The sequence below is a fragment of the Mixophyes fleayi genome, chromosome 3 (assembly GCF_038048845.1).
Source record: "Mixophyes fleayi isolate aMixFle1 chromosome 3, aMixFle1.hap1, whole genome shotgun sequence".
Classification (NCBI taxonomy): domain Eukaryota; kingdom Metazoa; phylum Chordata; class Amphibia; order Anura; family Limnodynastidae; genus Mixophyes; species Mixophyes fleayi.
The window spans coordinates 325,369,170-325,387,575 of NC_134404.1; the positions used below are offsets into that span (position 1 = coordinate 325,369,170).

At 38.2% G+C, this 18,406-nt stretch overlaps 1 protein-coding gene across 1 annotated transcript in view; it reads right to left on the bottom strand.

The window, feature by feature from the left end:
- Positions 1 to 251: 251 nt before the first annotated feature.
- PKDCC (protein kinase domain containing, cytoplasmic) overlaps positions 252 to 18,406 on the bottom strand; it is a 46,897-nt gene continuing 28,742 nt past the window's right edge. Inside the window, exons 6-7 of the mRNA XM_075204172.1 lie at positions 4,991 to 5,164; positions 252 to 2,658 (exon numbers count right to left, since the gene is read on the bottom strand). Of these exons, the coding sequence (XP_075060273.1) occupies positions 2,573 to 2,658; positions 4,991 to 5,164 (260 nt within the window). The 3' untranslated portion in view covers positions 252 to 2,572. The remainder of the gene's footprint in view (positions 2,659 to 4,990; positions 5,165 to 18,406) is intronic.

The following is an 18,406-nucleotide window of genomic DNA, read 5'->3' on the forward strand; positions in this document are numbered from 1 at the left end:
TAGACATGACTGTCGACATTATAACAGTGTAGACATTATCACTGTCAACATTATGAATATAGACAGTTCATACCCAACCCATTCAAAATTGCTTCTTATGCTGATTTCTTGGTCCTGTTTTTAATTAAGAATGCAGAGCTATTTGGAACTGTATTGAAGTTACCTATGTACATCTCATTTTTTGAGTGCTAAACGTGCTTTAGCCACAAACAGAAAAAACAAAAACACAATGGAAAAGCAAGAGTCATATATAATTTTGACATTTTATTTTTTTTTAGAAAAATAAAAATTTTAGAAACAGAAGTACAAAAACAATCTGTCCGTACAAATTACAAAATAACATAGCAATTTTCAGTGGCAGCTTTCACTGAAAGCAAATAAATTAGATACTATCTGTACCTTTTAAATATCACTATTTTAAGCACCAACAATAGAGTAGTTTCTGTTAAAGAATGATCATTAAATTCAGTTTTATTTAATGCTGTATAAAATTAAATACAAGTGACCACTGCAAAAACAATTACAATTGCATTTCCTGTTAATATCTAAAAAAAAAAAAAAATATTTTAGTCACAGACTAAATCTCTGCACAAATAGCAGTAGCCACAGTGACACCTACAGGTTATAAAACTCAAAATAACCTAAATACTAAAAAGAGTTGCAAACATAACATTACATATAATCACACAACAATGTATTTTGTGAATTAAATAATTTAGGGAATTCAATTATAGTTAATTTTAGACAACATATGAAATACATGTTCTATTTTGATGGTAGCTTTCTTTCAACTATTTGATCATCCTATAATATAGCAATATTTCATTGCGGAGTTGACAATTTTATTATTTTTTTTTAATATGAAATAGGTAGCTCTCAATAAGTAATTTACATAGGGTAGCCAAAACATTCAGATTATCATGTACATGTCACTTACACACATTGCAGTAAGCCATTTTTCCACTTAAACAATGCACTGATAAGCCAAACTCTCATAGATATTGATTTAGCTCACACAATTACTGTCTCTCTCTATTAAATGTGGCAATGGGTACAGTTTAATGCATTAAACCTCCTCAGCTTGCAACTATATGATCCTTTAAAAAGCAGATAATAAATCTCTCTTTAAATCTACTCTGGAGAGCTGGAATCTGTCAGGATATATTCTTGTCAAGATCCGAATTGAAGACATTGGTCTACATTTCAAGGACTGTGCTAGATAAGATTCAACGGTATGACACAATGGGGTATATTTACTAAACTGCGGGTTTGAAAAAGTGGAGATGTTGCCTATAGCAACCAATCAGATTCTAGATGTCATTTTGTAGAATGTACTAAATAAATGACAGCTAGAATCTGATTGGTTGCTATAGGCAACATCCCCACTTTTCCAAACCCGCAGTTTAGTAAATCTAGCCCAATGTCTCCCAATAAGTTGTGAACCACCAATATGCATAAAAAAAAAAATTGGGATCTGTATTCTTGTAAAGCATATTTTTATACGTGATTTTCTATTGGTGGTATTGAACGATGGCGGCAGATATCACGATACATATCACAGCAACTGCTGTCGCAAAGCTACTTCAACGGTCACAATGTCAACACTTGCCTATTCTTCGAACATGCACGGTGAGATTTTTGAGGTAAAGATGATTTTTGGTCACCAAGGAAGTGTGAACAGTTACTTTTGGTATAACTTACTCCTACAAAGAGGGTGTTATATATTTGGTTCAATATTATCAATATAGCTTTAGATAGGAAATTGAAGGGTGCATGTGTTAAGACATAAAAATCTGAACAAATTAAACAAAACATGTCAGGTTAGAACATCTACCACCAAATTCTTTGGTAACTATGGCAATTTTATTTTTGTTACATCCCTTGAACTCAAGGAATTCATGAGATATGAAAGTTCCGTTGTGAATGACCTTTTTCTGTCTTTGGAGATTCTGATGTCTCTTTGTGCAGCGGCTACAGATCTGCAACCGGTAAAAGATTTATACTAACAGGTCATTTGTGTCTATTGAATTCTTTACATTTTACCCTGATATAAGAACGTTTTACGCCTCTTTGAGTTGTGTTTTGGCTTTGTTTTGGTAGCGTCACCATGGATCCACATCTTAGGTTAAGATGTTTTATAATTAAAATCTTATAATTTACGATAAAAGTAACAAATATTTATAACATAACACGTAACCGCTTTCTTTTTCATCCCTGTAAAAATAAAACGCTGGGTAAAAAAAATCACCGGAGCGCCAGTCCTTCCGATTGTAAAGACCAATCCAAACGTTATTATTGTTCTTTGTTGCACAGCTAGCGCTATATACAATTTAAAGATAATCACCATATATTCATTATATTAATTTCTAACAGTGTATCACATTATCTTTTTTTTTTTTTCCTTTTAAATCACATTAAAATTGTTGATTTATTGCACATCCACCCTGGTAATTCAGGTAAATACGAATACCACTCTAGAAATCAGAATGAATATTAGTGCATTTTTCCCAAAATAATTCCACGCGCACATCTAAACGGCTTTGTCCTTTTTTTGTCAACAGAAAGGTCTCTGTCAATCTGTCGTTTTCAGATATGTTATTTTGTTTTGATCGGAGACGAGATTTTTGGAGCCAGCTTTGAAGTAGACGAGCTGTCGACCTGTTGGCAAACAAAAACAAACAAAAAAGTTAATAAAAACACAAATGGCGGTAAGTAAACAATTCACTATTATTATTTGCTGATTTTAACTAACTGAAAATATAGGACACTTGAGAACGTTGATATGTTTTTGCCAAAAGAAGTGTGACAAAGTAAAGACTGCCTGGGTACCTACACTTTCACATGTGTCGTAATAATCGTATTTTTATTTTGAATTTATTTTGAAAACTTTCATAATCTTACCAGTGAGTTGAGACACACCTAAGAAAATATACCAAAAGGACATTTATAAATTATTTTGTAAATGATAGTAATTTATAGCATAATGCTCATATAGGGCCTGAGTCATTAAGGAGAGCAAGCATAAAAAAGGAGTAACTTTGCACCTGGGCAAAACCATGTTGCATTGGAGGGGGGAGGTAAATTTGAAATGTGGGGACATATTTGTAGTTGGGGTATGGCATGTCCTAGATAAACTTTAAATTTCAGTGTAAAAATAAAGCTATCAAGTATTTTTGCGCTACATGAAAAAACAGCCAGTATTTAACATATTTGCAAAATAATAAACTAATCTGCACCTCTTGCATTGTAACATGGTTTGTCCAGAAGCAGATTAATATTAACATAATAAGCCGGGTGAACGGGATGTGAAAAAGGGGCGACCCTTCATTGAAAAGACGGCAGGACGGCAATAATCGGGGGAAATAAATATAAAACAATCCGTACAGTTTTTATATTTGTGCTCTAATTCTTTTCAACGATTCTGTTTCTGTGCCGTATTTATGTGCAAAGGCTTTTTTTAAAAAATGTTCTCCACCACAGTTGGATGCCAATGCTTATTGCTAAATTTATTCCATTTAATAGTGACACAGATTTTTCCAAATGAGGAGTCTATGATGTATGGTATTCATCAAGCCGGCCTCTGTTCTCCAACGTATACCAGAAATAATTACTTTCTTGTACGAAGGTGCTGAGAATGACTGGCTGTCTGCTTAGTTTCAATTACACAATCAGTCCTTCCTCACATCCACATTCATTTCAACCTATCTTTCACTAACAGTCTTGTATGCTTTTCTTCCCCAGATATTCCTGTCTGATCTAATGACTGTTGAACTGGGCAATGGCTTCCTTGGCTGCTCCAAGTGAGTGACTTATGTAGTGACACGTAGGAATTCTCTCACCTTTTCCCTGCAGCTGCTTTATTTTTGTTTTTTTACATTATTTAAAACAGTTTTCGTTTTCAACAGCATGTGTGCAATATTCTAGAGCATAAATACTAAGGTGTAATAAAACATGTTCTAAAGAAAAAGAAAAGTCAGTGTCCTTGGCTACATCATGTAAATAGGATTAAACCTACCTCTGATAAATCAAATCCATATATGGGGATTCAATTCAGCGCTAGGTGCTGTCGAACACTGCCTCAATGTTCAGATGCACATACTGCCGCCTATTACGGTAAGGAATTTCCGTACATTTTTCTGCGCATCTCTATAAGACGAGCGGAAAAATAAGCGGAGATTTCAGCCTGAGCATGGAGGCGATGTGTCTCCGTGGACTGTATCGGAGAAGTCTATTGTCCAGGAAGATTGGAGTACTAAAGCTAGGTACACACTACACGGTTTTCGTCCTACAGTCGGCTCAATCAGCCGACATACGAACACTTGTTCAAAAGTCGGGTCAGTGTGTGCAGTGACACGATGGTCAAAAGTCTGCCCAAATGGACGATTGTCGCCTCATTTGGTTGGTCGTACCGTTAAATATTTTTCATTCCAATCTCGTTTCCGTTGTGTAGTGTGTATAAACATCCGACCGATCCACAACAGTGAGTACGAAATCACAATCATAGCTCACGACAACATGGCTGTAAAAAGTCGCTAACGGGACGTCCGCTTTTTCCTTTATCGTCTAAAACAAGGCTAGTGTGTATGCAGTCCATGGACTGAGCGATCGGACCATCGATCGCATGTAAAATCGACCGGCATAAAAAGTTGGTGGAAAATTCTGTAGTGTGTACCTAGCTTAATTGTACTAAGGATAATGTAATTAAATAAATCTGCCGGGACAACAGACTTCTCTGTATGTGGCCTCCCACTTTACAGCATATTAGGAGCATACTCAGAAGTACAGTGACTTAATTAATAAGAGGCTACGGCAAAATTGCATTAACTTCACCAAACTTTTTAGACATGTCTACGAAGCTGATTCATCATTGGCTCAAGGGATGACTAATAGATATTTATAGAATAAGTCTGAAATAACCAACATGAGATGGCTAGGCCTGTAACGAAATATATATACATATATATATAGCTTCACAAATCAAGATAATTACCCGTCCAGGTTGTCTGATTACTCCAGACAAAAGCTTTGCACTGTGAATGGTTTTCACACACTTCTATTGCTTCCTTTCTATCAAACACTGAGAGGAGACATCCATTATGGTGGTAGGATGGCCAACATCTGTAGTCTTCATCAACTATAGAGACGTCCTTCACTTGCCTATATTCTGGAAACAAAACAATATAAAAGATGTTTAAAATAGTGTTCACTTAATTGTGTCTAGTACAGGGGATGTATATGCTAGTTTTAAGTTGTCCCTATGTACAGGCAACCTTAAGGTTTGTGACCACCCCCACACGCACACACACACACACACACAACCACGCACACACACACGCACACACACACACATGCACACACACACACACACACGCACACACACGCACACATGCACACACACACACACACGCGCACACACACATGCACACACCGCCTCCTGTCATTTTGGACTTCAAGACTTGGTATCTCCTCAGTCATATCAGACCACCCTAATTGTGTCAGACCTTTCCCCTGCTACTAGGCAACACTCCTAAGATGTTATAATTTAAAAGTATTATCACACATGAATAAGATTAGTAGGAGAATTCTGTAAGCAGATTAAAAAAAATATGGGACTGAAATCAAAACAATAGCGCTATAACCAAGCTAACTTCTGCAAACAGATAGCACGGTAGACAAGCTAAACTCAACCAGACTTAGGGGTCTATGCGTCAAGCTTATTTGACACTTAAAAGATGCAGAACTACTGCTTGCGCATCTTTTAAGTATGTTTGCTATGTATTAACTGCCTAACGAAGGAAATGTCACAGAAATCTCCTCAGTTTAAGAAAATAACGTGCAGCATCACAGTAGATTACTATGGGCACTGTGATGTACTGCAATGCATCAAGCTTTGATAAGCTTTGCATTGCGCAGACGGGTAACGCCATCTCAGGTTGGCATTACCTGTCATTTTCTATGGGATTCTGCTAAAGATTCTTCGGCTTCGCAGAATCCGATACAGTGTTAGTGCTGTGCGCACTTCCTCCTATCACCGGCAGCGCTAGGAGAGCTGTCACTTCACTGGGGCTCCGAGAGTAGCCCCGGCATGATGCATTCAAGCGGTGCATAAATATGCATCACTGTGATGTGCAGCGATGCATATTTATTGATGCATAGACCCTTTAGGGGTCTATTTATCATAGTGAGGTGTTTTCACCGGAGATAGCGCTTCTGCCTATTTACCAAGTCCCAAAGATGGCAATAGCTTTCACCGGGTATCACCAGCTATCGACTTTTTCGACGGCCAATAGCAAATTTAAGAAGGATTAAGTAATACAGGGGGTAATGCTTAATTTAAATTAAAGCATTTTTCCTTTTAAAATTATTTCAAAATAATTTAAAAAAATTCTATTTTTTAACTTTTTAATATTATTTTTCAATTTATTTAAAATTTTCTTTGAAACTGCAACTGGAGGCCTGAAACCGAGGAAGAGCTGGGCATGATAAATAGCAGTGATAGATTTTCTATCACTGTGGGATACAGTGAAAAAAATTCTCTTCTTTCACAGCTTTTTGTTAAATAGACCCCTTAGGAACACCCTTACAGAAGCTCAGAGAATTTCTGCTACAGAAATATTTTTATGCATTCAAGCCTTAATATTTGACACATATAAAGGGAAACTAAAATAGGGTTTAAATTTGCCTTTAAAACACTGACTGTCTATGATACATGACATATGTTTAATGAAACATTTTTATTGATAAAACAATGGCTTTACATACAAACAATGTGTACAGTGAGTCATCCGGTTGTAACACAGCAACGCAGGTAGGAAGCTATTTGTTATCTGTGTGAATGTTGATAAAGAATAACAGGATGAGGTTTGTCTCGAATAAGTAAAAAAAAACAATAGGGGGAAAGTTCACTTTTCTTCTCTTTTTTTTAATACCACTTTCATTTTTGTAGTGTAGTTAAAATAAAAGTGCAACTTATGTTTAATTGTGTGAAACAGCAATTTATATTACATCACATTCACAACTATTTTTTTTTTTTGAGGTCACCAGATTATTTGTGAGAATTTGTTTTTCTAAAAATGATGACTTTAGTCACGACTGTTATATAAAAGCTGAGTGGTGGTCAGAAGTTCGCCTTAGACATGCATAACAAATTAACACATGCTGCAAATTAGCCAGAGTGCTGACATTTGCTCTAGATATCCTAAAGCCTGATAAAAAAAAAAAAAAAAAAAGAGAGCTGACAGGCAAATAATGTTGTCGTTTGTTTTCACTAGTCAATAAAGATATTCCCTACAATGCTTGATAAAGGGAAAATGAATGAATGAAGCAGTCCCCACATGAACTAATTATAGGCTCATAACCCCTTTCCATCAAATAAGCAGTCTTAATTTTTTGCTCTAAGGGAAGGAAAATTCAATAGGCTTCTTAATGAACTGAAATTTCCTAGGACTTTCTTTAATAGGTCACGAGAAAGAGTACATGGAATAAACGTTATTTTCTCACCCATTTCTGTACTGATTAATATATTACCAAGCTGCTTTGGCTGCCGTTCAGTCTCAGATGGCTTTAAAAGTCACCCCCTTGTTCACTGTTCACGGCTCCTCCAAGTTCTCCAGCCATCACTGAGGTTCCTTTATTACTGAAACCATCAGTGAATTAATCACTTTTAAATATTACAACTTAGCTCATTTATAAAAACACCATTTAGATGTAATAACTCAGCATATTCACGTTTTCGCCATTGCATGTAACATGCGAGATGTAAACCACATTGCTATGGTGGTACTAAGCCTAAGTAAATAATTATATCTGCGAGTTATACTGCGTTTATGTTTGTTAAGGGCAAAATTGGAATCCGGAAACTTGTATCACTCTCTCTCTCTCTCTTTCTCTTTCTCTCATCGTTTTAATGAGGGCCTAGTAACTCTAGAAAGTACTGCAAGTTCCCGGGGCAACATTGAAAAAGTGTTTTGTAACATGCAATAAAATGTACTTATCTGTAGCCATCTTTTTATAAATGTCAAGGTTAGTGGAGATAACATGAAGGATTTTTATGTCAACATCATTTACAAGCTTTGCATTGAATAGATTTGTCTTACAGTTTATCAGAAAGATCTCACTGAATATTTACATTGACCTTTCCTGTCTTTTCTTCTACACATTCAACATTTTTTTTTTATGTAGACCTAAAAGCGTAGTTATATGGCGTGATTTGTCAAAGATCACAAACACGTATTGTGCTTGTCATTTCAGTCTGTGTGTCTGTATGTCAGACTTGCCAACTTTTCAAATCTCTACTCTGGGAGATCCTGGAGGAGAGTTCATGTGAACAGGGGGTAGGAGGGGACGTGGTGACATCATTAGCCCCCCCCCCCCACTCCTTCTAGGAAATGCCAAAAATCACAGTATGGGTGGAGCTTAATTACGTGAAATCGCATCATTAAGCCCCGCCTCAATCACAGTCCAGGAGGATGCCTACTCTTCTGGGAGTCAGGAAAGACTCCTTGAAATTTGTGAGTCTCCTGGAAATCCCGACAGCGTAGACAACTATCATCATCATCATTTATTTATATAGCGCAACTAATTCCGCAGCGCTGTACAGAGAACTCATTCACATCAGTCCCTGCCCCATTGGAGCTTACAGTCTAAATTTCCGAATATAGACACACACTCACACAAAGACACAGACAGACAGGGAGAGAGGGACTAGGGTCAATTTTGATAGCAGTCAATCAACCTACCAGTATGTTTTTGGAGTGTGGGAGGAAACCGGAGCACCCGGAGGAAACCCACGCAAACACGGGGAGAACATACAAACTCCACACAGACAAGGCCATGGTTGGGAATTGAACTCATGACCCCAGTGCTGTGAGGCAGAAGTGCTAACCACTAGGCCACTGTGCTGCCATATTGTGAAACATAATTGTCTGCTTATAGTATTATTATAGAGCAAAGTTAAACACAAGACAGTAGAATGTATAACAGAATAATGTAACATACATCTGCTGTAAGCCTAACGTCATAAAACAACTTGGCCCCAAAATGATTCTATAGAAAAAGTTACATCCTTTTCAATATCATGGATCATTTAAACAATTAAATGTTGTAGTTGTACATGAACTAATTATAGTACTAAAACACCAGAGGATGGAATTCTTTGGCAAGCGCCACAAAATGATGGCTGTAGATCAAGGATCACTGCTACCTTTTTTTTCTCCCTTAAATAGTGGATCTAGGGGATGTCTGTTTCTGCTTCTTATGTTCTGGAAGCAGAGCTGCATCTAGGAAATGGCTGTAGATTAGAACAATATTTACCTTTAAATTGTGCCCCAAGGCTTTCCAAATACCGTATAATTGGCTGATGCTAATTGAAAACAAAAGTCGACCAAGAGTTTGTGCATCTTTTCAAGCAAGCCTGACTTGCGTTTTTTGCATACACATGTACATTTTCTTACATATCTCCACGTATTTTATATTATTGTGAAAGGGATTGTCCTAACTGCACTTCAGTAATAAAACACATAAGGATTATTGCCTTAAAATTTAATTTATTTGTATAGTGTGGTGAGATCTGTAAGAACTTTATTTAATCTTCATTTTTGCACTGTGTGCAATTATCTCTGGTGCGTTCAGCTGCCATTTGTGGTGGGCAATCTGATACACATAGGGCCGCACATTACCATCATTCCCAGTAATAAGTTAAAACAATACATTTAATGATAGAAAGAGACACCTATCTGTAATAACATAGCACCAGGCATTTTAAACAAGTGTTACAAGCTTTAACAAACAAAGCAGGAAGGAGCTGGGGGCCACAGAGGAAGGCTCGGAGGGCTACATGTAGACCATTGCTGTTTTACAAAAACTTTCCGTTGCTAAGCACCAACTTGTATAGCACAATTTTAGGTTGACGGTCACATGACGGAGTAGTTGTGTGTTTGCTAACAGAAAGGTGCTTCTACAAGTGCCAGACAAGATAAAGATAGTGGATAAGTCATATTTACTAACTTTGAGATCCCAGGGGGTGAGGACGGATGGGGGTGAGGCACTGCGAATTAGGGGACGGGGCCAAAATAATAACGAATTAGCTCTTGAGTGTTCTCAGTCCTACCCCAGCCACACCACAGAACAGAATAAACTGACCGCCAACTCTTCAATCCAAGAAATTGAACTTACACATACAGTGCAGAAAAACAGTATTTGAAGACTGTATTGCCAGAATATTGCACCTATGTGAAACAGCCAATTTCACTGCAAAACTTGGGTTTGTGCGAAATGTTGTTGCAATTTTGCTTAGATATATTTGTGCATTACTGAATAATATACATGAAATAACTGGAGTGTTTATACCTAACTAAGTCAGTCCACCATACTCTCTTTCACTCCTCTGTAGGAGGTTGTCATGTTTGGGGAGAGGCACTTTTCTTACTAAGCAGGCAGAGTTTGAGTGACAGCTTTGTAGTCTTGTAGCACATTGTGGGTTGGTTAATTTATAGAGAGGGTCAGACCAGAGATGTCACAGTAGCACAAATTCCTGCAAAATCAGTTTTTTTCACTATATGAGAATCCATCAGGACACTGCCCCAAAGAGATGGGAGGAGCCCCAGCTCTCTGTAGTGGAAGGGGGAGATAATAGTTCCCAATTTAATAGAGCTACAGTGGAAAATCAGCTTAACACTGAACAATATAATTCCCCTCTGTCTTTTGTGGTCTTGTAAACTGGCCCCACACAGGAGGATCCTGCCACACAGGCGCCAGATGACAAGATCCAGGACCAAGTTGGTCACATACATCCAGATGACTGCACACAGCTGATAGCGGTGATCTGTTGTGATCTTCCAACCAACTTTAACAATAGGTCCTTCAGTGATGTGATCTATTACAATCGGATTACCGTGTGTCGCAGTTGTTTTGAAAGCAGACACAGTGCAATATCCGGCCAATTGCCCAATATCAGCTACAATAATGTGGTGCGTGTGGTCATCATTATTTAACTAGTTTAAATTAAACTTGCTAAACTATGTATTTGGTGACATTTTAAAATATATACATATTTCAGTTAACCATCACCATCAACCATCATCACTATTTATTTATAAAGCGCCACTAATTCCGCGTGCTGTAAACAGAACTCACTCACATTAGTCTCTGCCCCATTGGAGCTTACAGTCTAAATTCCCTTACACACACACACACACACACACACACACACACACACACACACACACACACACACACACAGACAGACCAAACTATGGTCAATCTGTTAGCAGCCAATTAACCTACCAGTATGTTTTTGGAGTGTGGGAGGAAACCGGAGCACTCGGAGGAAACCCAGGAAAACATGGGGAGAACATACAAACTCCACACAGATAAGGCCATGTCCCTCCAAAGATTGGCAAAGTTACACGGGGGGGGGGGGGGGGGGTGGGGTGGGGGCGGCTGTGTGGACCTTAAGGGAGCTTGATTGATCCATGGGGCCACATCCCCCTAAGCAGTATGCGTCCAGAACCTTTGGAGCCCCGACAGATCTTAATCCAGCCCTGCACATGTGTAGTGGGGGGTTTGTCACAAGGATCAATGATTCCGATTATTAGTTACATCCTATCTGATTGTTTTATGAGCAGCCTGATGCGTATTTTCCCAAAGTAACTGATCTATACATTCTTTTGTGTAACACTATGAAGTTTATGAAGTTTTGTAAGCAGACGGGGCGAATTGAAAAGATCTATCTCACTTTTGTTAATACGTTCCTAAAAATGCAACACAAGTCTGACAATCTATAACAGCTGTTTGCAGCCCACTGGAAACTGCCAGAAATATTTAGATTTAGCTTGCTGCAATGCTTTGACAAGAATAACATGGTAACAAGTTTACTTTTTTATATATATAACTGTCAACTGCAACTGTTAATAAACTTTGTTTAATAAACTGGATAGAGTTTTGTTTACTTTTTTTGCTGCATACCTTATGTTGTCAAAGATTATATTTTCTCAAAAACAAATTGCACACAAGGTTTGATTTAACTGCATACCCTTATTCTCTGACTTACACCAAACCCCACACTATCTTACTAGTAATGATCAAGGCTTCAGTCTCCCCAGAAAGGAAGCTTATTTAAATAAAGTCAATGGAATTTGAAGTCTCTCAGCAGTAAATCACATCATCAAAAGGTCAAAGTTCTGTTCAATTTCCAGACTAATGATGTTTAAAACAAATAAATACTTGCCTAATACAAGAAATGCAGTCATAAATTTAAAATTGCCACGCATCAAACTGAAAGAATTGAACTGGCAAAGAAAAACAGTAGGGTGAAAACTAAGATTGGAATATTATATTCTGAACCCTTTTATATTTCAAAACATAGAAGAAAAGATGAAACATGAAGAACAATCTTCGATAGATACATATATTTTTATTCAATAACAAATATGCAGACGGAGCCCCTTTAGTTTAGATAAAGAGTGCAATTGAGCACTTGCCACACAATGAGGTCATCGCAATCTTGACAACGCCATTCACCGACAGTATTAATGTAGAGTGTCGGGGATACTATAAAGTGTTCAGGTACCTCCCCCATTCCATGGATGGGTTGGATTGTTACCCAAACAAATAATGCTCCATCTGTGTTACAATGTATTTGTTGTGTAGGTATAACAAAGTTACCTCTAAGGGGGGGAATTTAATTGGCCGTGTTACTGTAAAAAGTAACGCGGACTGCGTACTATTACCAACGTTAAGGTAATAGTGCGCGTAATTACCATTAATACGGTAATTTCAATGACGGCTTTTTGCTCACGGTTTAAAATGACCATATTGACGGTATTAGCTTTAACGCTGCATTAGTCGCGGCTGAATTCCCGCCCATGTGTATCTTTAGTGGCTTTGACGTCATGAGATAGGACTATGAGCGCGGTGATTCCTAGCTAAAGCTGTTTAAGAAATATGGGTTTGCAATCTTGCACCTGTGCAAATATGTACGGACGCAAGTTAAATACGTCCGTTTGGTCGCATCTCGGACGTATTGGATGTACGTGTTAATACTTGCATAAAAAGTGTAGAACTTGCAACTACTTTGTGTCAGTATAAAAAAATAGGCCTACAAAAAGCTCATATTTCGATTTCTCTCTAACCCTAAATATGTGCTGAGCTAGTATGACACATTTTACCAGACATGCAAATGGATTTGCATCCAACTCTAAGGGGTGCTGAGAGTTTTCCAGCAGGTTTGAAAAGCCAATCAGATTCTAGCTATCATCTATTTAGTACATTCTACAAAATGACCGCTAGAATCTGATTGGTTGCTATAGGCAGCATCTCCACTTTTCAAACCCGCCGGAAAACTCTCATCTTGATACATTTACCCCTAAGTCAGGTCTTCAAAAAGGTCTACTGGGATTTCTCCACAAGGATGTTTGTATTTAATTTGCACACTAACCCATTACTTACATTACATTTTTTATTTGAGCAATTGTTCTTTGGACACCATTCAGAAAATATTATATATTTTTTTAATAAAAATGCTTTAACAGATCTGCATTTTTTTCAATTCTAGCTTTCTTGGTTTAAATATAGTTTTTTTTTCCTGTAATGAGGATTTGTCTCTTGACCAAAAAAGCCTTGTGACCAGATTTTCATTGTTTTAAATAGCTGGAATTGCCTTCAATCTGATTTTAATCACTCTTAATGACCAGTTATTTCAGCCTCAGCAAACCTGACTGCATTTACTACCAACTTTAGCTACCAACTGGAAACATGCCCAAAGCTCTTTCCCCAGCGATCACCTGCCACCGGCTCTGTGTCCACATAGTCACACAAAGCATTCCTTTACTAAACCCTTCCAATATATGAAATAACAAAGCTTCTGCTGCACTCAAACATAACTTTAATAATAGGATTTAAAAACTGTCGCATACAAATGTATGTGTAGCTGATCAGCTCTTTCTGATCACAAAAAAATACCAATATAATGAATGAGTTTATATAACTAAGATTGTTTACGGATATTATATTCATTATAACCAAATTATAACCAAACATTATAAAAATGCAGGGTCCTGAAAAGGACAATAAAAACAATAGGAAGTAGATTTAGCTAAACTTCTGCAAAGGAAAACGTTGATGTGTTGCCTGTAGCAACCAGTCAGATTCTCGCTCTCATTTAAACTAGTACATTCTAAAGAATGATAGCTAGAATCTGATTTGTCGCTATGGGCAACACCTACACTTTTTCTTTTTAGAAGGGTTGATAGAGCTACACCCAGGTCCAGAATGACTCTCCCTCCTCCCATTCCACTTGCTAAACAATTTACCCTGTACTTGTCATTCTGTGAACCAATGACGCACATTACCCTTAATCTCAGTAATAAGGTAAAACAATACATTACAATAAAAGAAAAAGACACCTATATGTAATAAAATATAAGGCATTTTAAACAAGTGCTCCAAGCAGGAAGGAGCTGGGGGCTGCAGGTGAACGCTCATCGGCCTGGCTGTTGCTCATCACTGAGCTAGAAGAATCATGGAGTAGGCATGTCCACTTTCCATTGATTTTATCATACAGGGCATAGCATTTCATTTTAATACTTTAAGTGTGGACAGGAACTTTACAACACACTACTGGATTCCTAGGCTTTCATCGACAGCTCCGGTCTAACAAACAGCATCACACGTGATGGGAGCACACATGCAGTAGGCCCTCCTTGTATAGAAGAGGTTTGCTGCTGTCCCTCACCCCCTTGGGTCTAAGGGCTTTTGCCCCCCTCCTGTGGAATGCACAATGACTACTTAACAGAAGGGCAGCACAGTGGCTTAGTGGTTAGCACTTCTGCCTGACAGCACTGGGGTCAGGAGTCCAATTCAATTGATAATATTGTAGAGTTTTACTTAACTTCTAGTTGGTGTTACTAACCAAGGTTGCAGAGCTTACTATGCATCAGTGTAAATAATTTCTGTCTGCCTCATTACCTAATTGTCTAATCATTCTCAATAATAGCTTAGTGGTTAGCACTTCTGTCTCACTGGGGTCATGAGTTCGATTCCTGACCATGGTCTTATCTGTGTGGAGTTTGTATATTCTCTCCGTGTTTGCGTGGGCTTTCTCCGGGTGCTCCTTTTTCCTCCCACATTCCAAAATCATACTAGTAGGTTATTTGGCTGCTATTAAATTGACCTTAGTCTCTCTTGGTCTGTGTGTGTGTATGTTAGGGAATTTGGAATGTTAGCTCCAATGGGGCAGGGACTGATGTGAGTGAGTTCTCTGTACAGCGCTGAAGAATAGATGATGATGATGATGCTGATAAACAGTTCTATGGACTTTTGTCATTTTAACTATACACATACATATATATATATATATATATATATATATATATCAACTATATAAATGCCTAGTGGCGTGTGTGTGGGGAAAAAAAAACCAAGCTGCAGCGCCACCTGCTGGGCAGAGTTATACACTGACCTATATATTTCTTGAAGGAGAAGTGACAGTTGGGAGTGGTTGGTGGTTGCCGGGGGTGACAGTGGGGAGTTTTTAACACCTTAAGTAGCTTGATGAAGGATGTGGCGATGAAGATGAAGGATGAGGTGATGGAGAAAAATGATGAGGTGGTGACATGTGGACAAAACCACGTTAAAAAAGGGCGCTTGCGTCGGGAAGTAACGCTCTTCCCCTGAGGAGGCCTGGGCTAGGCCCAAATGCATGACAAGAACCTTTTTAACACCTTAATTAGCTTGATTTGACTAGAATGCATGAGTATCATGCACGGGTTAACTTGTATATATATATATATATATATACATATATATATATATATATATATATATATATATATATATATATTTATTTATATATATATATATATATATATATATATATATATATATATGTCATTTTTACGAACTGTTTTTTCACAGACAAGCATAATGCTACTTAGGAAACCCGTGGTTCTGGGTGATCATGTCATGTGACAACCCACAAGATAACAAACACTGGCCCTCTGAAAATCACACAAACAGACTCGGCACTAAAATGTCTAAATTACAAGGGGAAATGTCAAGTTGATCACAACAATAGGCGACCAAATCCTGCCCCGCTCGTTACTATCTTGGTTCCACAGCTTTGAAAGTCTCTCTCTACAGTGCGCCAAGGTTGCTGAAACAACGTTAGGAGTACATTATAATTTAAAGCACTATAAATGTTTTACAGCTCAAACATTTTTAAAGCTTAAGACCTACATTTTTGTTGTAACCTGATCAGGGTTCACCTTGTTAAACCTTGTTTTATGTGAACGCTGGGCTTCACATGCTGTTTCACTGGATTTTCAGAGTAATTGTTAATATCACTTTTCACACTTGGTGCTGTTCAAAGGAATCAGGTTTTTTTTTTCCTATCGAAACAGTGGGGTGACGTGTGAAAGGGCAACCGCTCCATATGTTACACTCCTAGCTCTTTATTTTCCCTTGGTATAACAAGCATTTTATTAAGGATTTGAAACACTGGAGGGGGGATAAATCAGCAAATTAAAGGCATGTGCTTTATTACAAACACTTCTCTTTCCTAGCTTTACAATCATTGCATAATATTGTTACATTTCGATTTATTTGCGCTTATTTACAGTAAATAATTCTTCCTGTTGTAGCGAAAACATTTTTGTTGGCGTGAATCGTGATAGTACTGCCTGGAAAAAAATGTATATTACCTAACAGCAGTAGCAAATACATTTCATTTATTAACAGAATATGTTTCACTTTAAATTAATCATTTTTAATTAAAATAAACTGATTTATAATTTTTTTAAAAATCAACCTATTTTTTTCCCCGGTGATTGATTAACTAATGGAAGTGTGAAGGGTAAAGAAGAACTCAAAACTCAAACCCAAAACTGGAAATGTAGTTTCGGTAGAGTATAATAAGTTATGATAGAATGCATAGATCTACTAACTGGTGGAAAAACCTACCCCACCAGGCTACTAACCTGGGACAGGACGTTCCATTCCCTACAACAGGTTCCCCAGAGTCATAACTTAGAATTCTAGCTCCTGGGGCGAGAAAGACTAATGTCGCCCCCCTAGCCCTCAATTTTAACCAAATAAACCTAAAATATTCCTAAACTGCGCCCCCTTTCAGAATTGCGCCCTTATCGCACTGCCCTAGTTATGGCCCTGAGGTTCCCTGTAGGCTCAAACATTCTGGCAATGGTCTCCTCTGTGCTAATACCACTGGCCTATTTCAAACAGGCAGGGGTGTCGTTGAAGATTCTCCCCCATGAATTTCCCATTTAATAGTTGCTGAAGCAACATCACGCGACCGGGACGTCCCAGGTGAGGTCCGTCAGCAACACCACTGACGTGACGTGCTGACGTGAGCCTTAGTAACGTGGTTAAGATCATCCCTGGATTGGTGGGAGTTTTTAGGGGGCTTGCCGGATTGGTGGAAAATGGCTTTTCAGATAATTATATCTGCTTTCTATTATAACTCACTCAACTCCATCCAAAGCTACAATTTAAGTTTTGGGTGGAGTTGTCTTTGGAGTGTATAACCAGCCATTTCTAAATACATGTATTTCAGTAGGATGATCCATTTACTGCACATTAACTCTCCTACGGGGTGAGTTGAATCTTTTTTACCTCAATTTCCAAAATATAAGACCAACATGATCTGCTGGGCCTACTTGATGCATTAGACCTGGAACACTCCAGAATAAACAAAATCATTGTCTTTGCACAGTAGAGGCAACTATTTTGTGGCGTCAACTAATATTCATGAGAATGGAGGTAATCCATACTTGCCAACCTTTCCTCGTTGACTTCAGGGAGATCCCAGGGGAGGTGGTGTGCGTGGATGGGTCTTGGCGAATTGCATCATTTTGGCTTCTCCCCTAAACGATTGGCACAATTTTGGCCAATTACAGCAGTGGGCTGGGTTAAGATGACACTATTTTTGCGTCATTAAGCCCCCCCCCCCAACTTATCTATTGCAGGGGCGAGAACCGGGAGGTTGCCCTGCTCTCCTGGGAGCCTGGGAGGTCTCCCAGAAATGTGTGAGTCTCCCGGACATTTTGGGAGAGTAGGCAACTATGCGTTAAAGAAAAGCAGCTAATGAATCTCTAGAGACTAAAGTGTTTTTTGCATTTCTGTCTCAATTACTGAAGTCATGTTGTCTTACCTGTCAGTCTTTGATTAAATTTTGGTCTCCATGAAAATGGCCACCTCCATAGGCATCAATTCATGGACATAGGACACAATTTCTGAACTGTGTCATCATGCTACAGATGGCGAAGCCAACCACGTCTTGTACTGGCTCAGCATCAGGGAGAATGCCAGACTCTTCAGGGAGTGAGGGAGATCACCCCTATTTCAGGGAATCTCCCTGACATTCAGGAAGAGTTGGCAAGTGTGAGATAATCAA